The 27,099-nt window shown below is 44.1% G+C and overlaps 1 protein-coding gene across 1 annotated transcript; it reads right to left on the bottom strand.

Annotated features, from left to right (window-relative positions):
- Positions 1-238: 238 nt before the first annotated feature.
- On the bottom strand, positions 239-26,774 carry LOC146776427 (cytochrome b-245 light chain-like). Its single transcript, XM_085639662.1, has 6 exons — positions 26,589-26,774; positions 13,487-13,556; positions 12,137-12,211; positions 8,239-8,322; positions 5,647-5,728; positions 239-978 (listed from the first exon to the last, which is right to left on the bottom strand). The coding sequence occupies exons 1-6, from the start codon at positions 26,644-26,646 to the stop codon at positions 784-786; spliced, it is 564 nt and encodes a 187-aa protein (XP_085495788.1). The 5' UTR covers positions 26,647-26,774; the 3' UTR covers positions 239-783.
- Positions 26,775-27,099: the final 325 nt, after the last annotated feature.

Below are 27,099 nucleotides of genomic sequence, written 5' to 3'. Positions count from 1 at the left end.
ATTTCTAGTCATTTTTCAATGCCCCCAGAAGAAAAAAAACAATGGGTAAAACGTTGCAAACAAGGCCATGCTTCTTGTGATGCAAAGGACAACTATCAAGCACTGAAAGAATATTTAAGAAGATCAGAGCGATCCAGTGAGAGTTAAACGTTTTGGCCTACAAGCGATGCCCAGATATGCATCCGACATGCTAACATAACGAGCTGTCAAAAGCCTGTTTACTAATAGAGAACCTTGATTGGCTTGTTTTTTGCTTCTTTATTGAAAATCTCAGAGCCGGTGTCTTATACATGTAACATTATTTTGCTGTAAATAGCGTAGGAATAAGGCGCACAGGGAATCGGATGAGGAGTTCCTGAATGGAGTACATTAAAAACTAAATGTTTGATCATCATGTACCAGAAAATAGCACCTAGATAAACAAATGCCATAGAGATACAGACCTTTAGACCACAATCTGTTGCAGACAAACTAAGCTGAAAGTAGTCAGGGTGGACTAAACCCACTGGCGAGTGTCATGGGATTTCTGCGAGGTACCTACCAAAAGACACTCTTGAAGAAAAGTAAGCACAGGCATGTGTGGAGCAGTGATTGATAAAGCACGTCCCAATTGCAAACAATCACTTAACCCGCTACTTCCCCATCCATTCCATTCAATGCTGCCAATGCTGGGTTCAGAGATCAGCGAATAGTCATTGATGTATCAATCCCCAGGATATGCAACACCAGATGGTAGGGGTCTTAGGGAGTGGGTTCAGCGTCCTTCACATTCCCATGTGAGTTCTACACATCATCCGTGACCATGACGGAATTGTCCCGCCCTCCACCAATAGGGACTTCATCCACTTGCTTCTTCCTGGCATCTGGGTGTGGTCGTGGCGGTGGATCTTTTGGCGGACACTTGATGGTCTCAGCTGCCCGTGGCTTTGCCTGCTTACGGGCTTCCAAGGGCCGCCACTCCTCTCCACAGATGGCAGCCTAAAGCAGAGAAGACGGAAAAGTAAGGGTCAGAATGAAACAACTGGCCATCAGTCTAAACAATGCTGTGAAGCACACACAAAACAGGGGTGTTTCACCGACGGAACACTAACAACAAAGTGATGCTAACTTGGGGCATTCCATCTGGTGTGCAACGTCCGGTGGAGAGTAGAGCAAGCACAACACACAACTGAACTCCATGTCTCAATGCCATGATGTGTCCACATTTTTGTTAGCCAGTCCCTGATGCAGTTATACTATTTTATACTTTTCTGTCCTGATTGCATCATGGGTTCATTCCATGCATTCCCAGGGTATCTTCGACTGGTCTCAAGAGTCCCCACTTTCTCAAAAATCACCCACTGCTGCTTTTGAAAAGTGGAAACTCTATTCTGTTCACTTCGACATCTCAGGAGTCTCACACAGTCTCTGAAGTGGAGATTAAAGCCACTTTATTCCTCAGATCTTTCCATCGCGGACTCTCTTGCCAGTTGTTGCAACACTTCTATCCATTTTGCTGACTCAGCAGTGTGACCAAGGAAGGTATTAAAATGGAGGCCAAATTCATTTCTGACCCCCCCCCCCCAGAAAGTTTAATATGCACAATGGTGGTAGTCAACATAGTCCATGATGGTGACAAGTGTGAGTAGCTGGGATTGGTTCAGCAGTCGCAGCTGTAGAAGTGTTTCAAGTTTGCAAGAGGTAGTGGGAGTTGTTTACTCTGGCACTGTTTGGCATCGTGGGAAAAGTGCATTGCTGATTAGTGTCAAACCCTGCCACTGGCCTAGAAAGCAGAAGCTCTCCACCTGCCATTTAAAGAACTCACTCCAGGGACATTTTGTGAGTATTACTAATCCAGAAGGAATTAACACAGGCGTCACATTTCAATGAAGTGACTGGTTTTATTTGAGAGCTCTCCGACTAGTACCTGCAATTGTTTAAGAAATCTCATTCTCATAAAGAAGGCACTATGGGCTTGATTACGATGTTGGTCGGAGTTGCCGCCGACAAACACCGTCGCGGTCTTGGGACCGACTGACCTATGGCTGGCAGTCCCGACACCGCAATCACAATGCGACCGCACATGGTGCGGTTGCATACTCCAGTTTCTCAATGGGAGTTTGTGCTGTAGCCGTAAACTGGCCAGGGCACAAGCTTGCATTGAGAAATGGGAGATTCTGTTAATTCCCGCACTGTGTGGCAGCTACCTCAAGGTGCCTGCCGCTATGGTGCAGGGATTAACAGGGGGCACCATAGGTGCCCCCTCAGCCCCCAACTGGAGGCCACAGGGAGAAGGGGGCCCTGCAAGAGGCCCCCAAACTCACTTTCCAACAGGCTTCCATGTTAGAAAGCCTTGCAGGGAAAGCCTTTCGGAAACCGACCATCATAATCCCAACGGCAGAAACACCGTCCATTGGGATTACATGCCGGTCTCCAACTGGCCAACAGGCTCCTTGAGCCCGCCGGATGCCAGCTGGAAATACCGGCCGGTTTCAGTTTCGACCGCACGCATTGTAATGCGGCAGTCGGAAATTAAACCGCAATGAGGTTAGGAAAGCCTCTGACCTGTGGTCGGGGGCTTTCCAAGCCTCATCGTAATCAGGCCTATGTGTCAGATGGACCTCCATGGTGTTGGGTTTCATATTTTTTTTAAGGTTTAGCCTAAAGACAGCTTTACTCGCCAGCCTGGTCTTTTCTCAGAAAAGGACATAATCAAAATACATCCATCCACCTGGGGATTTAGGTCAGCCCACCATCTACTTCTGCCATTGGCCACCTGTAAAGGAGTACACTTCAGTGTCAGGGCTGGTGTTCCCCGGGCTACTCCTTTATTTGTATGTGCATTATATGTTTTTGCTCATTGCATAGGTGCGCAAAAACAAAGTACCAAACCACTACATGCTTGTCAAGGCCATACCTATTGGCTTTGATAATGCTTGTTTTTTAGTGTTACCAATGCGCCTTTATGTTTACACAGAACAAAAGTGCACAATTAGACTTTACCAAATGTTCAACATAATTAAACACACAAGGTAAGAGGACAAAAAAGTAGCCACTTTGTATTTGTAAAGGCTACTTTGGGGCGTTTCTACTTCACTACTGATAAATACAATCTTCAAAGGGAATACATGTTTTTTATTTATGCACTTTGATTTGTTGTGTCCTTACATTCTACTTTAACTCACCCAACCTTGTTATGGATTGCTCTGACACACTGGCTAGAGCTCGCAGAACAGTATGGAATTACCAGTTTCTCACTAGGGAGTGTGAGGGTAGCAGTAGCACCCAGTTACTGCCTGGGTATTCATAGGTGTCTATGCTATTGTAAGGAATTGCAATTGTGTTGGCGTTGGTTGTTTAGTCAAAATGTGCCTGCAGCCTATATATGCTCAGATCACATTTGTCAGGAAACAGAACCCTGAGTTATTGTATTCACCCACACAATCTACCTTGGTTTAAAGCATTAAAAAGGTGACAAATACCTGTACCAACCGGCAGGGAGCGGACGGACGTAGGTGCTCTGGCGTGGCATGCTTTTTGATGAATGCGTGACTATGAAGGCCACCACCCCTCGTTTGACCGAGTCTCTGGTATCCCCTAAAATATAGGGTGCATGATTATTTGTGTATAAGAATATCCCAGGTAGGATTCACTTGGGTTTACCTTAGGTGGACTACCCCACTTTAGCCCGTAATAGATACAGGGAACACCGGGTAGAGCTATCATAGGGATCAGACAGCCCTGACGAATGCCCCAGACTTCTTAGGCTCTGTGCATGCGTAGAAACAGGTTGACTTATTAAGGGATGGACTAAGAGACAAGATTCCATCAACGTAGTAATTTAACGTTCCTGAGGTCCTCACTAATAAAAGGTGATAACCGAGGAACCTCAAGGTATTTTTAATAGAACTGGATCCCGATTTTTGTCCTGTAAGTTTTATGTAAGAACTCCCTCCTATCACAAGTCTTCTCGGAGGGTGAGTCCACCCTAGTAGTATCATCTTACCAGGGTGGGGAGAGGATGCCTATGATGAAGCATGACAATGTGTGCGAGGCATCCTCTTCCATTAAGGATGGCCTCCTCTTAAATCACACCTGAACTACAGCATTAAAATTCAGATCTCACCACGATTTCTTTGCACAATTTACTGGTCCAGGCAACCTACTTCTTTTGTGTTTATTGACAAATACCTGTATACAAGTGTGAGATTATGCCAAAGGTTGGTGCCTCAGAGTTGCGGCAAACCTAGAGATTTTCAGGAGATAATGCCACACAAGGGACAAATGGGCTGAATCGGAGTCATGTACATAACGGCCTTGCTTGGCATGGACCAGCACCCTATTGACCTTCGTAAGCACTGACCGTTCAGGAGATCGCTACCCGAGGGTCTAAATTAGCAACCTTGAAACAAGCTTCTCTCACCTGAATGACTGTTTAAGTCACCCTCATTGGTCCTGAATGCATTGCAGACTTCCATCAAGAGCACCGTATCTTATCTGTGAGCACTTACATCAATGAAAGTGATAAATTCAGTGATTGACCTTTTGTAACTTGCAGCTGGCCCTTCCCAAACTGTGCCTCAAAAAAATCTGGTTTCAAGGCACTGAAGACAATAGTGTAGGGCTGGCCATTGAAGGCATGGCACAGAAGCAGATACTAGCGAGGGAGGGGCTCACTAGGACCTCCGCGGCACACAGCAGTTTCTGCTGAGTATCCTAAGGTATTGATAGACTGATTTTTTACTTTTTAGAGCACGTAAATACCAAAATAGAAGGTATCCTAGAGCTACAGAAGAACCGGATCACACAGAAACAGACTCTACAATAAAAACAGTCGAGTGTTTAGGCATTTTCAGAAATCGAAGATTTTTTTTCCTGCTTGAATAGAAAGAGGGAAATCATTCCAGGCTTTGGAGCGGACAACAGAAAAGGAGTGCCTGCCAGTGCAACATTTGTTCAATTTAGAGATGTGAACACAGTGAGAAGAACTGAAACAGAGGGGGAGAGTAGGGATATACAGAGAGAAAAGAGCAGCCACGTAATTGCCAGCGGGGAGCACGTATAGGGCCTTGTGACACAAATACTAGGCCTTAGCAAGATCGCATTTCCCTAGCTATAACCAGTGAAGAGTAGAAAAATGAGCTGAGATTAGTGATTTATTGCTCAATTCCAGGATAAAGGTGGGCAGGTGCAATGTGAATGAATTTCAGTTCCTGAAGGAGATACCTAGGCAGTCCAAAGGAAAGAAGATCTCCACCATGGAGACTACGACTGCCTGACCTAGGGCATTTCTGGAAGAGCTAGGCAACAGTGGAGGGATTGTTCTTATGACTTGAGGCATAAAAAAAAGTAGGTGAAAGTAAGCTTAATGATAGCTGCCTCGCAGATAGGTTGGTCATCAAACATTATGCTGAGATTTTGAGCCCTGGAAAAAGGTGTTGGAGAAGCGCTGTAAGAGTCAGGCCACCAATTGGATGACCAGATGGCGGGTTTTCCAAATACTGTGACCTCGGTCACGTCAGTCTTGAGTTTGAGGGAGGTGTAATTGTTCCCACTGGCCATCCAGCACAGGCAGCATCTGAATAGATTAAAGTATGTGGTTGCCCACTACCCATTTTTCCCTAAATGCCAGACCTTAGTAGAAAAAGCTCAAGGACTGCTGCTTACCAGTAGGTAGATGAGGCTTGCGATGCCAAGGCAAACCGTGCCAAGCACTGTGGCGAGTAAAAATCCTCCAGGCACTGCCAAACTAAAAAGGAAAACAAAAAGAACAGCATAAATGGAATATATCTGGGACGAGCATCAATGAGAGTCACGTGCAGCCAGATTAAGGGAGACTACTCAAACTACAGAAATATTTTATCCCCTTGCCATCATGGCATGGTTGATTTAATGTCTTGTAATTGTTCTAAAAGGATATGCTATAGTTCTCCGATACGTCCTTTTTTGCACTAAATTATAAAATGCCTTCAGCTGTACTTCAAAGTCAAACTTGAAATTCTAAATATATGACATCTGGTCCTTATTATTACCATCCCACTTTTCCGTTGGCCTCTTTTTCATCATATTTCCAGAACCCGTGACAACATCTAACCCCAACATTTTCTGTGTTTAGCGCTGGTGTATAGGTGATTGTTATGTTCAGATCAGGTTATGGTATTTGTGTAGCACGATTATGCCATTTGTTTTTTAAACACCCCATAACTGATGCATTTCAGTACTTTGGCCTTGTGCATTGCACCCATTTTAACCTTAATTCTCAAATAAAGCGTTTTTTGTAATGAATTAAGTGTCATGTTTACAGTAAGTGACATTTACTAAGAAAACTTATGTAGGTCACAGTATGGAGTTAATCAGCTCACATAACTATTCTTTCCACATTCGTTTGGTGGAACTCAGATGCAAACATTTATTATTTCTGAATAAATATGGCTTCTTTTAGGATTGTTTCGCTTGTATGAGTACATTTGTTGGCCGGAATGTGCATTTGATGGACATGTGTACAGCTGCCCCAAGAAATGTGCATTGATTACAACACGTGGGCATTGGTTGTGTCAACATACATTAATTTGACTTCAGTTTCAGGTGTTCCTCATAGTAAATGAACTATGCTTTATATCTGCTTCTTTGCCTACTCTGTATGATAAGAGATACTACTAGCAGCTTTTTGAGGAATACGCATGTCATGTTTTTCAGATACTCCCCCCAAATAAGTCTTTGTTCATTTTGTGTAAACCTGAATGATAGCTAAAAGGAGTTATTTTACATTTGTTAACGGCTGGAACATTTTAACCAACTTTAAGGGCACTTCTGTTTGAGTGGGTTTTCAGGTAGATGCCTAATTTGATGCGTAGTGCTGGACTTTCAGCTTTTTGTGTTTTCTGGAGAAGTCAATGTTACAAAAGTGTTCAAAAAGTGACTTCTATAGACACTCTATAATGCGATTTTTTAATTCCCTTTACTACATTTTAACTAATTCCAGCGCAGTGTGAGCAGCCTCCTGGAAACCAATTGACTTTCAGTTTGGTGAACACCAGTCAGGGATTTTGTAGTTTAAAAAGTGTAGTGTCAAACACCCAGAAGGAGAATGTACATCTGAAGAAATTCCAGGTCATTTTTCCCTTTAATTTTACATCAATCTCTGTACTCTTCATAATTACAGTGTTCGTATAAATTTTAACTAATTGGCTAGTTTGCTCAAACTCATCTGTGCAAGCTCCAGAATCTTACCAATTATGGCCAATGCTTTCTACTCACGTTCTGGAGGAAATTACCAAATCGTATGGACAAAAATAGAATATGAGCATGGCGGACACAAGTTGGGCATTTGGCGTGCAGTTGATGCCACTGTTAGTCTGAAAACTTTGGTTAATGCCCCAAAATAAAAAGATGTTTTTAACATGATTTTCCAAATCCAACCACTAGACAGTGAATTAATGCATATCACGTGAATTTAGAAAAGTCTCGTGCTGCAAAACTATTGTTTCAGGTAAGTAGCTTTTTTTCTTTTCCAACACAGAGTGGTGGTTGACCAGATGGGAATAACCGCTTAGAGTGGTACAATTACTGCCTGCTGGACCAGTAAACAGAGCGCTATAGAAAGGAGAGCGAGACAGTCGGCTTACGCTGGTGCTGCTGCAGACTTGGTGCACAAGAGAACCTGGGCGCTCGCTGGAAGCTGCCACCAAAACAGCAGCAGTAGCTTGGATGCAACCCAAAGGAATTTCCCTCTTGAAGGGTGCAATGTAATGCCCATTGGAGCCTCAGGCTCTCTGCAGGTGCTGTCAGAATAGGGCTGTGGTTTTCTAATGACAACACGTGAACACCAACCTACCAGTGAAGTTTAGTCATGTCTCATAGGAGAGGAGATGGTCATGGGCGTCTGCAGAAATGTACTCAGGGGGCCATGATGCTGCAGTGAAGCTGACCTTACACTGCACCATCTTGATTTTTTTTTAAAGGGGCAAGTGAAAAAAAAACACCTCCCCCCTTGCGTTGCGGACGCCCATGGAGATGGTACCCTTCTGCCAACTGAAATGGACAGAATTTGAACAAGTGCTGAATGGAATGATGAATTTAGTACAACAAACTATCATGGGCATTCACAGCGTGGCTAGTTACAAAAATCAGCATCACGTTTGATTGACTGGCCAGTTCTTTCAGCAAATGGGAGTCAAACTTTCTTCATTATACTTCCTATGAGTGAACTTCTTTCTACAAAAATATGTATAAATATATTTGGAAAGGGAAATAACTCACCAGGCATGCAGGATGGCACGGACGTAGTAGTTCCTAGTGATAGGTCCAAAAGCTTTCACCACGATGGTCATGCACTTTTGGCCACTGTTGGGGAAAAGAAATTAAGAACATTACATTTGTAAAATAGTTACAGGGAACATCAGCTGCCCTCTTTCAGAATACAGAACCACCAAGGAATTCAGGAAATTAATTGAGCCTGCTGCTGAAAGAAGGGAAATCAGATTTGGTTTCATCGTGTGACAGTTGCAGGATTTGGAGTCCCAGCTCCAACACCTGACGCAATTGTGATTTCATGTAATCTTGTCCTGTGGATCATGCCATTCAGCATAGTGACTTATGCTAGTGCTATGTAGTATATGCACATGTTCATATAGGTCTCTTTAGGTAATGTTGAAATTTAGGCACATTGGAAGGAGAGGAGGTTGATGGACTACTTTATGAACGTGCAACCAGGACAACAAATAGATATTCCACAGAAATCAATACCTTCATCTACTAAAATTTGGACTGCTTACAAATAGTATCAAAAGGCAAAGAGGCTGGCATTCGACTTCAGGCCTGGTGATGGAAGTTGACAAAATTCCCACAAGACCACATCACCCCAGTGTAGCGGCCACTTTGGTTTGTATTTTATTTTGCATACAGTGGAAGTTAAAAGGACTCTGGGTACAAGCAGACCTGTACAGCACGGCACTGGCCATTTTGAAAGTTAGACTTACATCATAAGCAAAACAAACTCAGATGGCTAGCCAACTCAAGAATATATCCAAGTGAAAATCTAAGGCGCTATGGAGTTGCAACTGAGCCTTGCGATTGTCACAAGCCTCAATTGCGACTTTCAATGGGATTTTAAATTAGATATCCGTGAGTTAGCTTGCCATGTGAGGCAGGTTGTTTTTGCTTATGATATTGGTCAGATTACCCCAGTTCACTGCTTCACCAATTTGGTATCAAGTGCCCTCTTTTTTGCTCTGGAGACATTTTGAAAGTAAGGACATTAGCACAATTGAACAAGTTGTTCTGCTGGCTTACTGGACTAAGGCGTACACTGTAGGCACCTGTGTTTGCCCTCATGGTCACAGGTTCAAATCCCAGTGGGTCCACTCAGTCTTCCATTCATTTGAGGTCGATAAAAGGAGTACCACTGAGTTGGGTAACAAAAAGTATCCGTTATTCAGCGTCTAGGTACCGACGGTGAATGTGCCCTCTACAAATACACTGTATGTTGTGTTAGTTGTCAGTGCATGACATTCAACTACTTCAACATTTTGGCAAAAACAGTGCCACAGGGCAGTAATTTTTGAGTGTGTATTTTTTAAGAAATGGATTAGTCAGCAGGAAGTAGGTGGTATATTGATCACAAATTTCTTGCGTTCCATGACATACCCTTAAATTGCCAAAGATATGCTTCCATTGCAATTCATGGATGGGGCATTGACCATTTGTTACCAGTGTCGTCCGAAGGAAGTCGGGGGACAAACAACATTGAATCATATGTTAAAGGCTGAGATAGAGACAGACAAGTAAAATAGGGAAAAGTTCACTTTCCCAGGGGACCTTTGGAAGCTGGGGGCCCTTGGTAATTGCCCACGCCTTAAAACATCTGTTTGTTACGTAGAGGCACACGATCCACTTTAAGCAAATGGCTGCTCTGCAGTCTTGCAATTGTAATGAAGCTATCACCCAACGCAAAAACTTAGTTTTTTTTAAGCTGCGTGCGATAGTTACAGTGGTGCCGCACACACATAGGACACTGCTGTTAAAATGCTTGCTAGCACCCCCCCCCCGTACCTGTACTCTTACTCGAGTTGTGTTCTGCCCCATTATTGCCCAAATGACTTGCTGTGTACTTCCACGCCCGTCCGCTGGTTGGAGCAGTCAGGTCTATCACCGCTCCTCATCCCTCATAGCTGCTTCGACGGTGCATACATCAGAGTTGTAGCTATACAATATTATGCCTGTATCACCTTCCAGCAGATTAATTCATCTTAGCAGGAGGCTCCTCCTTGTGGCCCTCCTCCCACCCTGCACAACTCACCTGCACCCCCAGTTGTGCAGTAAGACATGTGAAGAGAATCCGCACTGCCTGGCAGAACCCTGCCCATGTCACGAGCACGTCACCGGCAGGCAGACCCCCTGTATCACTTGCGCCTGAGCTATGGTTTCCTAACCCTCTGTGCTGGCACCGAAGGGGAAGGGCAGGTTGCACTATTGATACCATTATGTTCATGAACGCCAGTTCGGCCAAAGGCAGCGAAAGTGACATCACACCCCACATTCACTCACACACATGCAGGTTTACACATTAACATACAATCACACTCACATAAACACACACCTGCACGCTTACACACAACACACATTTAAAAACATGCTTTACTTACCTCAGTTGCCAGGGAGGGCTATATTCCAGCTAACAGTACTTCTTTTTTTTATTACACTAATAGTGAATAATATACTCTTATTCACTAGGTGTAATAAAAAAAATGACAAAAAACAAGGAGATTGGAGCCCCAACCGATGTCTATTAGGATGAGGTGCCCCTGTGATTTTTGCACTAATTTTGCCACCTCCGAGAGCAGGGGTCCCAAATGCAGTCCCAGGGGTCGCAAGGGGGGGGTTGCAGGAGCAACCCCTGGTAACCCCTAAATGAAGTTCATGATTATGTTCCTACCCTGTAAAAGGGAAGCTTGCAGTGCCGCAGACCTCTCCCACTGGGTCCCCCACCGCCGCCCTGGACGTTGTGCAACTATTCCGGTGCTACTGTCCGTGCTCCCTGTGCTGCTCTCCGTCTTCCCTTCTTGGACCGTGCACTGTCCCCCCCCCCGACCCTTTACTGCCGTCTTCTCAACCCTGCTCATGGTGGACTTGGACCCTATGTCGCTCACCCTTAGACACTGCACTGCCTCACTTGCCCCCTAGACCTTGTCTGCACACTTATCCCTGCGCTGCTCAATTGCACTCCCCCCCCCCCCCCCCCTTAACCCAAAGCTGCTCAACACCACTCCCTTGTATAGGGCTAATGTGTGCATACAGGTCTATAGCATGGGGCAGAAACAATGTGCTGCCATCTTTACTGGGACTTGCATCATGAGAAGAATAAACCTCTGCTTTTCTACGTTTTCATTTAGAAATGCAGTTTGCAGTTTCCTTGTAAATGTTTTGCTTGGGAAAGATGCTATGTATAGTCACTCGGTTTTTTTCTGACAATTTTTTGCATTTCAAGAATTACAAAACTGAACAAAATCTTCAATGTATTTATTGTAAAGCATGGATCAGCATTAAACGGATCAGGCCAGGCTTTCAGCAGTACACACTGTTGCACAATGCACTGAACTGGGAAAGGACTTGTGAGCAGGTAGCAAAAACGAAGATTCATCAACTTACTTCCCCAGCCCCGCTCATAAAATATCAACTCAATATTTTCCCCTTATTACACAAAAGCTAATAAACTGGAAAAGGTGATGACCCTTCCCTCTCCAGCATATATAAGCTGTGAAATGGTTCACGCATCTCAAGTGTCATGAACCCAAAGAGGTGAAAAGAGGCTGATTTCTGCATGTTTAGCCACATATGGCGCCACCCTGAGCAGTGGCATAATGAAAGCTCAGGGGGCCTCCCTGCAAGGTACATGAGGGGCCCCCTCTCTGGATTTAATCCGGAGCTCTAAGACCTTAGTACTGGGCTGAGGGAGCCCCCCTGCAGCTTGCCCCCGCCCCCGTACCACAGGGGATGCAGGGGCCTGTGTTACGCCCCTTACCCTGAGGTATTACAAATTACATTGGGTTAACGCACTTTTAATACGGCAGAACGGAAGATCGGTCACATTTGTGATGGAGTGTCCCACCCGCCAAACTCTAAATCAGGCTGCGTCTACTATAAAAGCCGACAGTCTTACCATCGCTCCATCGTAGTGCCCTTCTTCCTCTTCCCCCTTGGGTACTCCAGCAGACAAATGAACACTCCAGCAGCTCTAAGTCGTGCCTGTTAAGGTCAGAACGTTGACTGGTGGACCAATGGAGTCATTTCACAACGCCACAACAGATTATTGCACCACGCTCCCTTCCCCCACCTGGACATCTTCCACCCACCACAAATCAGAACTAGTTTCCCAAATAAAATAGGAATGCTTCACCAGGACAGTCAAAGAGATTTCCTTATTGAAAGACAAAACAAAATGGAACAAAGTTTCATTTACTCTCTGGGAACTGTGAAGACAGGAGACTCAAGGGTGTAAATCCCTTAATAAAATATGTATTTTACCAATATTTATGGAATCCAGTTACTTGGGTTCCCTAGGTGTTCAGATGTCAAGGATCTAATGGTATCAGGGCCTATTGTGAGTTGTTAATCAAGCTCTAATATAGTCTTTCAATTCCGCTTTTATAATTGAGAGAGCAAAACTAGAAAGTCTGCAGTGTAAAACAAGAACTAGCAATGGCAACAGGGCTGGCCTGGGCTGCCAGCCATTTGTTTTTTTCAACGCTTGTTTTGTCATGGTATTTGTAAAGCTGTGCTCTTGAGGGAGCTGCCAGGCCTTTGCCAAGAATACAAAAATACTTGATAAAAAGCAACAGTATTTTTTAATCCCAAGAGCACAAATCGCCATAGTAGTCGCTGGCACTTTGTGTGAGGATGTGCTCCTTGTGAAAGAGTAGAATGCCTGTCATTCACAAAGAAGCTAGCCAATGGCTGAAGAGGGCTGATCTACTGCCCCATCCTGTATGCTGTAGTGGATGGAAGACAAGTGTGATTGGCACAGTAGCAGACCAATGGAGGAAGAAGCCTGGCTGAAAGCCCTTTGAAGTATAGTATACTATACATATCATTGTCGTAAAATCAAAAAGTCTTGGCTGAGGCCAAACTGAAAAAAACAATGACTGGGAGAGCTACTCAAACATAACTTCAGATCTTTTACAACCTCTGGAAAAATCTGATTAGACGCCAAATATCTGACAAAACGTACAGAGGCTCTAGCTACTGGCGAATTTCTCAATTTCCTACGAGGCCAGTGAGGTGCTGTGTCCTTGTACACCGCTCAATACCAGGGTACCATGTGATCTAGAACATCCCTTGTAGTTGCATTTATATAGGACTTCCTACCCATGACAAGGCAATGAAGTGCTTTCGGGCACGTAGGACACTACTCCAAAATCCCAGATTAGTTGTTAATCCAGGGGCTATTGTTGGTTATTGGGATTAGTCTTGTGCTCTCAAACTATTCCAAGCACAGTGAAATAAAGGATACATGGCATAGGCCGCGAATTGCCAGTTCTTAAACTGTCCTGCAACGGCCACGATTCCTCCGGTGAGTAGAACTGCAAAACAAGAACAAACAAGAGTTAGAGGCCGCAAGTCCTTCTACTGCTACACACAGGTATGTGCACAAACACCCCAATGACCCTCCTCATCTCCACATCTCCACACGTCATCCTTCCGTTACCAAGAGTGGTTAGCATGGGCGACTTTTCAATCACAAACTTCTCTGCGGTGCGAAAAGATTTACACTATTTTTGAAGAGTTGAAAAGCGTTGATTTGCACAATGACGTGTAATGCTCTTGCTATGATACAACACATCTCTCCACTTAAAAAAATAAAAATATATTCCTCAGAGGGCCTCTAGATGAACAGGCGCGTTTCTAGAGTGCTTCTGAAAGAGCATGGTGGGAAGCTCCGTGATGTTGTGTTAGGAGTTTAGGGAAGGGATATTGCGTATAAGAGTGTGAGTTTTGTATAGACTATAATGTGAATGTAAAATGATTCGTTTTCATTCAACGCAATATTTGGGGGTAGTCGGTTTCAAAGCATCCCTACTTTGGTAGGCAATAGGAATACAACCCAGATATTCGGACAGATGTCCCTCACAGCAAGCAACTCTATAGGCAACCCTACGGGTCAAAGGTAGCAGTAACGACCAATGACTTTCTACCAGCGTATAGAGAGGTGGAGGGAGTCCTTAGCAAACGAACAGAGTCCTATGTAGATGAACAACGCCGTACAAGGAGGCACATCATGTTAACAAGACAAAAACTACATTAAATACCCATTGATCAAAGCAAATACTTCTCACTTTTGTGACAATTGGCTTTGCTAATGGTTTTTAGCCACACAACACATCTTTTTTTGTTTTTATAGTTACCGACCTAAGCTGCAAAACAGTTTTAAAAATATTTTTTTTTAGAGCGGACGGGGAGCAGTATAACGGGTAGCGAAGCAAGGGACGATTGTCAGCAACACAGAGGTGCGGGGGGCACAGAACCAACACCGGGGAGGGCAGGGGAGCAAGCACCCCACAGAGAAGTACAAAGGCGTGCGCACCAGGGAGGGAGGTGGGGAGAAGCACACGGGTAGATGCAGCAGTACGAGGTGGGGAGGAACACCAGGGAGATGATGGTTTGAAATCGCATACACTCTGTGAATGCTCGTAAAAAATGAAAAAAGTAGTTCCCTGACATCAAAGGCAGACACCAGACAAACACACACGCTAAAGAGGCAATTGTCTATGGGCGGGACAAATACAAGGTTGAGAAGCTGGGGCACAAATAAGAAGCAGGCAAATGAGAGTGACAAGGAAAGCCAACCAATGAGTTGGCTTCAATCTTCTTTATGTTCATTGTAAGCCACAATATGCTTCTCAACAGCAGCACATGCGCCGCCTACTAGGCTTAACCCGAAAAGATACATGCAATCCATTTACTTTAATTGTGGGAACCAGTGTTGATGCCTCCATACGGTGAGCAAAGGAAGCAGTCTAGTGGTGCCATGTACTGGTTGTGTCAAATAACAGCAAAATGGCCTTTTTCTGTGGATGAGGAGTGATCCAAAGGCAAAAGAGCATTTTGCCTTCAACACTGAAAATATCTGCACTGTTCTTGCTGGATGCAAGACCACAAAAGTCAATTCATTATATAGTTACTGAACAAATTAAACAAATCCTCTGTAGGGAGCAGCGATCTGGGTACACTTCAAAGTATGAAGCGCGAGGCAGGTTTATAATACACAGTAATGTTTTGTTTTTTTTCTCCTTTCTAGTTTCAAATGAACCTGTATATCCCGAAGACACACTGCCTTCCTGTTTGTAATCCTAATAATATTTTACAGTGTCACCTAATGCTTCCCCCTTTGGCACACAGTACAATATAACTGGAATGAATCCAGCAAGGAGTTCAGTGTCTCCTAAAATAGAAAGAGTTAGAGAGAGTGAGAAAGAAAGAGCGAGAGAGACAGATATTTTTTTGAATCAGGCCTGGTCTTTCCCATTGATGCACTGTAAAAACTATTAAGATTGCTCGTTCCTGTAGAGAAGGGATCGGATTCAGCCTGGAGATCAGCCTTAAGTGGATTTATATGTTGTCAAATCAAATATATGAGCTAGCCAAATAAATCAGAATGTCAGCCGAGGCTTCCAATATAAGACACGCTATAAACCCACACTCTAAACCCCATAAATGACAAACAGGGTAGCCTCTTACCTGACAACCCAGGCAGTGCTTCGAGACCAAGACAGTGGTATCAAGCACTACACACAGCTACAGTACCTTAGGCTTGTCAGGGTTTGGAGTCATTTAGAAGGTGTGCAGTGGATGTATTGAAAAGAGCAAAGTCATTTTACCCACCAGGACCACATACAGATAGCATTCCATTCCATCAATATGTATCTTGTCTGCTCCACCTACATAGGAGGACTAACCATATGCAAAGCAGTCTTCGCCACACCTCAAAAGGAGAGGTCGAGCCCACCCTGACGGGCCACGTACTCGCCGAACAGAGCCAGAAGCAACGAAGCACTGCGTTTAGACTGGTTGAGCCTCTGATAACTTACAGCTACTTACAGTAAATAACAGAAGTTCAAATGAACTTTTTGCTTTTCTCTGGAATGAACATTAGATAATTCTGCATCACCATTGCAGAGCACTCCTGGTCATAGTCGGTTCTAGTGCATAAAGGGATGCAGAGGCTCCAGGAGTCTAGGTTTGGAATAATGTTCACTGCACTCCAGATCAGTGGGGTGCGCATGAGCGCCTGGAGATCCAGCACCTTCAGACGATTGCCCTAGTTCCTAGTTTGAGTGATTGAATCACCATTTATACGGTTTGCGCCTCACTTATGCAGCAGTGCCTTCTGCTCATCATGTAATGCTATAGTGCCTAAAGTAAATCACAGACATCCGAAATAGCGCATAAAAGTCAACATGCAATTAATACTAAAATAGCCAACAAGCATTCACAAATAAGGCAATTGCTTAATCAATGGACCAGCGCTTCGCCGCCGATCAGCTGGAGCATGTAATACTAAAATCTATACATTTTGGTGCTACATTTATAGACTTTTTCCTCAATAGAAGCAAATGGATGCAGAAACACGTGACAAAACATAAGCCTACAGATATGTGCAAGTGAGCAGGCGCTAGGCTCTTCCTGTGGGACGAGTGTGAGAAGGCCTTGGGAGGAGATGCATGTATCGCCAGGAGGGGCTGAATATTACTTTCATCTCAGTGTGCCAACTTCAGAATGAAGCTATGATTACCAGAACAATTTAGCTAAAATGTGTACAAGACAGGAAAACAAAATGGGATGGCATTGAAATGTGTTCAAGTGTGCAATAATGCTATGGCTTTAAACAGAAACAACCGAGTAATAAAATAAAGCACCACACGTAAAGCCACATATGTGGATTTGCATTTTTGTGCACATAAACAATCTTTAAGGCATATATGTAAGTTAATTCACGTTCTTGGTGGGCATGTGGAGCTAAGGGTGCTCTACTCCCTCTTCCGCAGTTAGATGGGCCTCACCACAGTTATGGTGTTCCAGGTCATGTCTCCACTCTGGAAAATATCCATCAGGGGCTTATGGGTTAACCCAGCAGTGAACGAGTCCTGAGGAACCGCAACACAACCAGGGCCCAGAAGTAAAGTACGACCAGCCATGGCTACCAGCTAAAATCTATCATTTATGGTTGCTGTTAACCGGCATTTGTTTACTGCATTTGATGCCACTGTCGAAGGCAGCCTTCTCCAACGAGTAGCTCTTGACCTACCTGGAAGTATCTCTCCTGTGTGCAACCTAGCCTACTAAACTTAGAAGCTTTTGCAGGGTTGAATTAATATAGGTTGACCAAAATTTAATGGTGTGTATTCTAGACAAAAATATTTATTTTCAGACCTCATAATATATTGAAAGCTGATATTTGAGTGATAAATCAGGTGGCGCAGAGGAGACATTACTAATATTTTGAACTTGGTACCAGAGGCATTGCCATTATGTATTATCCATTGAGAGGCATTCCAAATTGATAAAGCCTTTTTAGGTCAAGCATTCGAGACCTCGTGTATACATTAGTATATACTTCTCTTGTGGGCTTAAAGCCATCCCACTCCACCCCCTGGATTTTCATTTGCTTGTTTCAATGTCCTTTAAAAATCCTTGCTTGCTAGTGGCCAGTCCTGCCTTTGTCTTCCTCTTTAACAACCACAGAGCACTGTCTGACTAAGAACTGTATTATTACGTTTTAGTTGCTTATCTGTTTGGGGGACTTTTTTTTTTTAAATGCATTTCCTGCTCGTGTTACTGCTGCCTGTGTTCAGCTTCCGCGCCCATAGTTGCTGCTGGCACCCCCGCCTGAAGTATTGAGGTGATCAATGCTAGTCATCTTGAATATGGTGCCCATTAATGTAATCTAGTTCTATATTACAACACTAATTATATTAATATCTCGATTGATTTTTAATTTTAAAAAAAAAGGTTGAAGACCCCAGGTGTAAGGGCTCCACAGCGCTGCAAAAAAAGAGCGGTTACCATTACCACACTCAACAGCACTTTCTACTTCAAAAGGATGAAATGCCAGGATGGCTCGGCCTGCTTTTCAAACATGTACCGTACAGTTTACTCACAAAGGATGCAGCAAGTTTATTACGCCAATGAGAAGGCTTCCTGGCTTAATTGTAACCATGCAGTCTCAACCCCACCCAACTTTTACTGGGACCTTTTCTTTCCACATAGGGCCACTGGGAAAACAGATTTCCAGAAGAAGTGAGCTGCGAACTGGTACCATCGACCAATAAGACGACAGTTCAGGTAGAGAGTCCTGCCTCATTGGCAAAATGGTGCATGGCCAATGACGATGGTCAGCTGCAGACAGCACTCGTTGCAAGCAAATGCACTGCCCGTTAGAGGTCAGTGGCTCGCCTCTAAGTTTGTGCAGCGAGCCACAAGCAACTTCCTATCCTTAGTCCAAGGATGCACTGTGTCTAGGACAGCAGCATCATGGTCAGTAGGGTCAAAGGTCGTAAATACAACATGAAAAGCCTGGGATGGTACCATTGGCTGTGCATGTGAAAATACAACAAACTGCTGCTGGAACGGAGGTAGTCTCAGGTTTATGACGGTCTCAAAATTCAACATAAGTGGTGCCAAAATGCTTAAAAAAAAAAAAAAAAAAAAAAAAAAAAACACACCACACGTTTGTAAAAATAAAGAATCTAAAATTTAGAGCGACTACAAAGTTGAATGCAAAAATCAGTTTGAAAATATTGTCAAATAAAGAACACAAAGTAAGCGCCCGGTTTAGAAAAAACCAAAAAAAAAAAACATTGTGATATCAATTGAAATAAGCTAGATGTTAAAAAAAAAAAAAAAAAGAAAAAAAAAAAAAAAAAAAAAACAAAAAGGGAGTGCGTTCATATGTTCCGGAAAGATCCCTTTTAGAAAAATCTCTGGGACACTCAGTTATTTTCGGTCAGTGGTATATGATTTTGCCAATGACGTAATAGTAGCCGATATCGGCATCTTCAGGTCTTTTTCCTCCAAAAGAAGGTAATCACTCTGATCAAAGAGATTAATTGGAATCTGCATCTGAATAGGAAATCTAAAACTACCTATCTAGAACGAAATTATTTATTAAGAACCTAGATAGGGGTAAGGTTAAAAAAGAAAGTGGACGTGTATTCGGGATATATACTGTGTCCCTCCCATCACTTAGTGAAAACAAGTCTACATGTTTCAGCCCACCTGCGCCCCAGCGGGTCGGCAGCTTTCAACAGGATCGATTCTAGTTCTTGTAAAAGTACCTCTTTTTATAATTATATAGGCACCTTAGGCTAAAAAGAGGTACTTTTACAAGACCTAGAATGTTTAAGTTTCACAGACTTGTTTATTGAATGCCACAGTTACCAGATGTTTCTCACTGTCCCCATGAGGGACCGAGTTGGGTTTAACGATCTCAAGCTGTAGAGAGTCGAGCTAACCCTCTTGGTAGACAGATATTATGGTCTAAAACAGTGGTGTAACGATAATTTAGGGGGCCCCTGGCAAGGTACGTGGAAGGTCCCCCTCCGGACTCTATCAGGAGCTCCCCGGCTGAAGTGCAGTGCTGAGGGGGCCACTTGGGCCCCCCCCGCCCCGCACTGCAGGGGCCTGTGTTACACCCTGGTCTAAAAGCTATAGCAGTGATTACAGAGAATTTACGGGTTCCAGTCTGCAGGGAGGCTATACCAGTACATATCGGACTTTAGATAGGGGTAGTAGCAATAACGTTTTTCCAGGGTCATAACATAGCTATTTGCTCATGACTAAGACCGGGCAAAATTGAAATTACACCAGTGTAATTTGCATAATTTCGGTAATTTGACAATTGTTATATGAAATTCCCAATTTTACATAACTTTGCATAATTACACGTAATTTATAGTAAAACTTTATCATGAACAAACGGGAACCAAAGAATGCGAGTAGCTGTTGCTTGGGATGCGTTTGTTTTTTGCACTATTTTCTTTGTGCGAAATGCATCTTCACATCGGAAATTGACAAAAGTTTGCATTTCCCACCAAAATATAGTGCAAAATGACACGTTTGCATTTTTGCGTAATTATGCATAGCTTTGCGTAGTTCTGCATACTTATGAGTAAATTCCGCGAATTCTGCACAACCCTACTTATTACAAGTTGACGGACCTGATGAGACAGATGGCACCCCTGCATTAGGCACGGGCAGTTGGGATATGTAGGAGTCTTGAAACGAAATGTCCTTTGGGCAGTATCACCAAATGCATTGTTTTCAATGTTTTAAAATGCTCCTCTGTAGATGCTAGCCGAGCAGAGGGCGGGGCGGAGAGAGGAAACACTAAGAGGAAATGGAACACAAAAGAAAGGGGAAGAGAGGAGAAAGGGTAGATGCTGAATGAAAGGTGGCAAAAAGCAGGCAAAAAAAAAAAAAAAAAAAAAAAAAAAAAAAAGAAGGAGAAAAGAAAGCAGATAAAAGGAGTGAAGAGTGGAGTAAAAGCAGACCCACCCCCCTCCCGCTGGGAGCAAGCTCACATACAATCAAGGGGCTGTAATTTGCAGCCTGTATAGATGGCGGTGAGAGCAGGGCTGGCGGGCTGTATGATGATTGGGTCACCCTAAAACCGGACGTTTGCCCTCAAATCAAAGCTACTGAAGCAAAATGGGAAAAAATGTTCCAGGTTCGGATCTCATGGTGAAAGAATTAAAGATAAGATTCAAAGGCAGCTGGAATATGGGAATTAAATGAATTTGCTTTTTGTACTTCTTGAAAGAGCTGGGCAGCACACAGCTGCCTTGAGGCGGGCACCTGAATAACACCCATTCCTTTCCATTAACCATTGGTTTGGCATACACCAAATACTACCTACTCCGAGGTACCGCTGAGTGTCATTAGCATATTAGTGTATGGGATATAGGGGTCAGCGAAGAAGAACTCCAAAGGTTCTAAAGATCTTCTGATGATTTAACCCAGAATTGACCCTTGGTGGATGATACAGGTTGCATATTTGACACCCAGAGAGAAAGGACACCAGTGTCCAACCCTCTTTGTTCCACTGGCTGGTGTACAGGATGGCTCGCTCTACTAGACGATCCCTTGTCGCCTTCTAATCTGGGGCTTTCATTTATCAACCTAATGCATTGTGGGAGTTGTAGTAATTGTTCAATTTAACAAACAAATCTGGCTGAATAACCAGATTCCTATTTTAAATCAAAAGCAGAGAAAAGGACATGGGTTCCGCAGGCGGCATGTAAACATACGGAGACTCCGGGCTTCGATCCATACTTTGGATTATCCTCCAAGGTTTTGGCTGGGAGGGGACAGAGGGGCGCGTTCCAGATATCACGGTCTTTGTGGAGGATTTGGCAGAACAAGAGCTCCATCGATTTAAGTGACGCTTCAGCTGGCTCTGTCATCAGAAACCTGTCCAGCAGAGTGCGGCCAGGTCAAAGCTGGGCCGCCCAGTACACATTTGTGGTCACATTTGAGACAGGGTCTGCTCTGTCACAAGATTTTGCTAACAAAATTTTGTTGCTTTCCGGGTCCCACCCCCACCCATTGTTGCTTGCCTGTGACAACCACCATTCACCCTCCCATCCCTTGTCGATTGCCATGTCCCATATGCACACAAACAAAAAACAAAACATTGATAAAACTAAACTGCTCTTACACACGTAAAAGCTATGTCGCTTTATCAGTCAATCAATCAACCACGGGTTTATATAGTGTGACTCACCCATGAGGGTCTCAAGGTGCTTGGTGGTAGGCGGGGGGGGGTTGCTGATCTGTCTGGGTGCATTGGTTCAGTCAAAGAGCCAGGGCTTGTGACCCTTCCTGAATTGAGTCGGCGACAGGGATTGCCTGTCTTGGTGGAAAGGTGGGAGAAGGATATTCCTCCACTTTTGGTCTTGTGGGTCCGTGGGACAGTGGCCAGGGCCAGTTGGGCGGAACTAAAGTGTCTGGTGGGCTTTATCAAAAGTATTTTTTTTTTTTTACCCGGTTGTTCAGAATGGTTGAAAGTAAAATAAAAAGCGATTTGATGTGGCCAGCTTTATTTTTTGAGCTGCACTGCTCTACAACATTGCTAATAAAAAAAAATAAAAAAAGAAGAATAAGTGGCAAGGCGTTTGCAGCATCCAACTTACTGCTGCCCTCTGGAATCTGTTGAGTGTTCTTGGAATAAGGTGTGCAACCATGACACAAAGTGAGCATCACTGGCAATCAAAGGAAACCCCTGTCATATGTGTCATCTGAACCTGTAAGGCATCTGTAACCACCGGTCGAAGTGCTTTAAGAAAAGAAAAAAATAAACAGTAACGAAACTGATGCTGCACGCAATGGGGATGGGTTGAGTGAACATGGGGCGGGGTTAAAAGCGTGGCTAGAAAAAAACTAAATATTCTGAAGCTTTATTTGCTCTTTCACCTTCAGGTAACTACATATAAAATAATGCGCAGCTGAAATAAAAAAATTATGCAAGTTAAGTTAATTTGTGGGAAATTCACTACTGTACATTATGACACCTCTTAGTTAATGCACTGCAGAGGTCTGCGTGTGTAACCAGAGAGACACATGACATAATTAAAACCTGTTAATAACTTTTGTATGTTTAGTGTTACAAAGATCCAGTCTGTGACAGAAAGCACTGTGAATATGCAAGTCATTATTTTAAACTTGCATTACACACAGTATAAGACAGGCTGCTACAAAATGCGCAAAAAAAGGTTTAAGATAAAAAAGTGCTTCCAAAATATAGATTTTAGTAATACCCAGACTGTATGTCGTGCACATTTTCTTTTAGAACTGTCCTCTCAAAGCACACACTTCACAGCTCAGCTGATAACGCCCTTGCAATACTACTTAAAAAAAAAATACATCTGTCTCCAGGAAGCTTCAAGTGATTCCATCAATTAAAGCCAATACCGGCTTCCAATCATCCTTTACATTTGCAGATTAACCAGTTGCACACATTTACATTTCTTTCAGGCATGTAAGCACCCTGGCGAGAAGACTTGTTTAGCGGCTGTCCCTCCCTTGGTTTCACAGCACAGGAGACTCCCTGCCTTACACGTCAGCTGAAGCATTTCAGCTGTCAGAATTAACCATCCCTGGATGGTTGTCTTTTCACAGCAAGTAGGGGAATGGTTTTTCTTAAATTAAAAAACCATGGGCACATCTTGCCTCTGAAATCCTGCCCACTTTGACCACTGTCTGGAACCTTTTGTTGAGGCCTGCAAGATTTGTCTACCTTGAGGGACTGCTGTTGTGTAAAAGGTTGCTTGTGGCTTTAACTGTGCCAGTCTGTGTGTTTAGGCTCATTTGGCATCTTTCCTGACGAGTGGACTCTGAACTTGATCACTTTTTTGTATTCTTGATTGCGATGCCATAAGTGAGACTGGTAAGCCAGACACAGATCCTGTGTTCAATGTGTCACTAGAACCAAGCTGCTCCTGAATGGAGAGGTTCAAAAGAGGCTTGGGTTGCTTGTGTTCCATTTTGGAGAGGACCTGGCTTAGCAGTTTGGGCTGGACTGTTGCTATTGGAATAGGAAAGATAGGCATATAGCTGGGTCTAATCTGACGTGGCCTGGTGGGCAAAAATATAGATCAGCTAATTACCAGTGGCTGAGATTAATTCTAGCATTCCATCCATTGGTTTTTTTATTTTCCCTTGTTACATCCTAAATCCAATGGGTATGTCCAGACATGGATCTCAAGCTTCTTCTGACGGAAGTGGCCCAAATAATCCAAAACTGGTCTTGGGTCGCTTGTATCACGGTTCAGAGAGGACCTGGCCTGCCAGTTCAGGCCGGGCTGTTCCGATTGAAGCTGGACCAAGATTGGTTTGCATATGGTTGAGTCTATTCTGAAGTGTCATGCTGGTCAAAAAATGATGGCCTGGCATGCAGCCTCAAGTAATTACCAGTGGCTGGAATTAAATCAAGCACTTCATCACTGCTATGTATTCTTCATTGTGATGCCCTAACTGCGATGAGTAATATCCGACGTGGGTACCACGTACACTGTGCCACTGGAACCAAGCGGCTCCCGATGAAGAGAGCCAAATAGGCCAAAACCGATCTTGCGCAGCTTGTGTTCTTGTTCATAGAGGACCTGGCTTGGCAGTTCGGGTTAGACTGTTCCTACTGGAGCAGGAACAAAGCTGATTTGTATATGGCTGGGTCTAATCTGAAGTGGAATGGTGGGCAAATAAAAAAAAAAAAAAAAACTGGGATGTGGCCCCCCATTGATTACAAGTGGGCTGTGCTTAATTTGTATTTAAAAAAAAGTGCTGGTCCTTCTTCAGGACACAAACGCAGTTTGCACCACACATTGCCACTGTACTTACACAATTACTAACCATAACACTGCTACAAGTGTGACAATTCAGTTAGTTTGAGGCCGCCAAAGCTTTAAGAATGGCAGGTATTAGTTGTTTTTAATGTATATTGAATAAAAAAAAAAAAAAAAAAAAAAAAATCTGCTCATCTTTAAATTACACAAACGCCGCCACCAAGTGGCAGCTGTCATAAGTGCAGGTTCCCGCAATTAAGTGCCGGCAATTAAGAGCTGGTGCAGACCACCGGAAAACACCGGCTCAAATTAAGACCTGCCAGTGGGTGAGATTAATTCAAGTATCCCATTCATCACTTTTTTCTATTCTTCATTGTGAGGCCCTAAGTGCGACTGATATGCCCAGAAATTGGTCTTGTGTTGAAGGTGCCACTTGAACTAAGCTGCTCCTGACTGAAGGGGCCCAAATAGGCCAAAACCGGTATTTGGTTGCCTGTGTTCCAGGTCAGAAAGGACGTGGCTTAGCAGTTTGAACTGGATTGTTGCTACTGGAGCAGGAAAAATACTGATTTGCATATTGCTATGTCTAATCTGAGGTTGCAAGGTACGCATAAAAAAAAAAAAAACAAAAAAAAAAAAAAAAAAACACGATGGACTGGAATGTGGCCCTGGCTGAGGTTCGTTCAAGCATGCAGTGATTAAGTGGGGCTAAACGGCCCGAAACGTTTGGACTCCTGATATGAATGTCATCAACATACATGCGATGTTCAATTTTTATAGCTCCTGAGGAGGAAGGTTGTAAGATGTTCCAAATTGGCACTTCAAAAGAAGGAGGAGAATAAGAGCATTGAGGCACCTCTAAAGCCACTTCAGAGGATTTGGAAACCGAAAGACATGATTTTACCTGCTGTCCACAACTTAACATGGAAAGATTTGACATATGCGTGTGCAAACCATTGTGCACCAAATATGAGTAATTGAAACTGGAGAGAAGAATACTGCAGTCCACCATATTGAAGACAACTGACTAATCGAGAAAAGGTCAAGGCACAGTCCTACCATAATACAAGGGAAGCAGCCATCCTACCCTAATGGGGTAGAGTCAATACCTGGCTTTGGTCTGTCTTGCTGAAACTCTTCACGAGAATGTTCCATTCGAGGTATGCACTAAATTGTAAAGACTGTGGGCCGGATTAAGACTTTGGCGGTGCTGGAGCGGGCCGCCACGCCAGCGCCTCGCTCCAGGACCACCAAAGTCGACTGCTGCACACCCACCAGATTATGACTAATCTTGTGGTCTGGCGGGCAGTCCTTTGGTGTTCCCACGGCAGTGCCTATGAAAGAGGCACCGCAATGAGAACGCCAAAGCCCTTTCCTGCACAGCATGGACTGTTAATCCATGCCGTGCAAGAAAGGGAGTGACTGCACACAGGGGTCACAACATGTGCCCCCTGCTGGCACCCTTGGTTCTGAGGCAGTAGCGGGCCCAGTAGGGCCCCCTTAGTATCCTCACCCCAAGCAGTTTCTTGGTGTGAGAACCGTCATGAGACTGCTGACAGTGACGAAACTCATAATATGCTTGGCGGTGCCGCAGCGGCACCACCAAGCAAATTACATCCTCAAGACCACCATGCCAATGCCAGGGATCACGGGTGGTAGTGGCGGTTTGCTGAAAGTCCAACCGAAGTACCCGTAATAAGGCGGTTGGACCGCTGGTACGGTGGTCCCCAACTACTGATGCAGAAATGTCTAAAAAATGTGATAAGTGTGGGATACCAGTCTGAGGAAAGTGGCGTCTTTCACTGAAAATTGTGTAGATTGGAAAAGGCGCGCCGTGATGTGTTGCAGTGTGTCGGATTAAAGATAGAAAAAAGAAAAGGAAAAAAAAAAAGCAAGCAGTCACAGAAGAACGCGCATTTGGTAAGCGTCCACTAAAATATCACGTAGGGAGATTCCCTCAGAGATGTATGTGCACAGCTTACGTTATGCCTCCTACCGACCTCGCATCCTTTCCCTGTCGCAATTCAGCACAGTTAAGTAATCTCCAAAGAAATTCAGCTTTTAGACTAAGGTTCGGAAGAAAGAAAACGAATGTCTCTTCTTTCGGTACACACCGAAATTGCAACCACCGAGGGGGCGTGTAAAAGTATTTAAGAATCTCATATCCCCTCGTCCATCGAACTAATCAACCCGAAAAGCTTTGCTGCCAACCCTCCTCCCCTCTCCCAAAAACAGAATAGCAAACTAAATTTAAAGTTGGCGCTCCGTGGTACTCACTGAGCCCGGATGCCAGCGCCTGCTCGTTGGCCCACATGGCCCACTCGACCCGCCCCATGGCTGCCTGTGGATCTCGGGTGTTTGGCCGGCTGCTCAGCTGTGGACCGGTCGCTGCCTCCTCGAGATGTGTCTACAGCGCACCGGGTTGGGCGGTGAGTTTGTTCGCTCCATATAGCCCCGCCCCCTGTTGGTGTTACTTAGAGCGGCACCTGATTCAATTTGGGATTTTCCTGACCTACTGCCTCCTCTGAGGAGCTCTCAGGCGGTGGGCGTGGCGACAAGTTAATTTATTTATTCAGGTATCCCGCGTGGAGCCAAGGTGACGATTGTCGGCCTCCTCGCAGGGATTCCGAACTGTTCTCAACTGATAATTTACTATCACAGCAGACAATAGGTTGTAGCGCTGTGACGCGCCTGGCACGTGCACAGTTTAATTGCTGTGGAAAAACCGAGTGCTGAGTAGTAGCAGATTTTCTGAAAATGTAGCGTACATGCCAACCCTCCCGATTCA

The sequence above is a fragment of the Triturus cristatus genome, chromosome 12, assembly GCF_964204655.1.
Source record: "Triturus cristatus chromosome 12, aTriCri1.1, whole genome shotgun sequence".
Lineage (NCBI taxonomy): Eukaryota > Metazoa > Chordata > Amphibia > Caudata > Salamandridae > Triturus > Triturus cristatus.
Note: the sequence above shows the minus strand (reverse complement) of the source record. Positions and strands in the feature narration are given on the sequence as shown.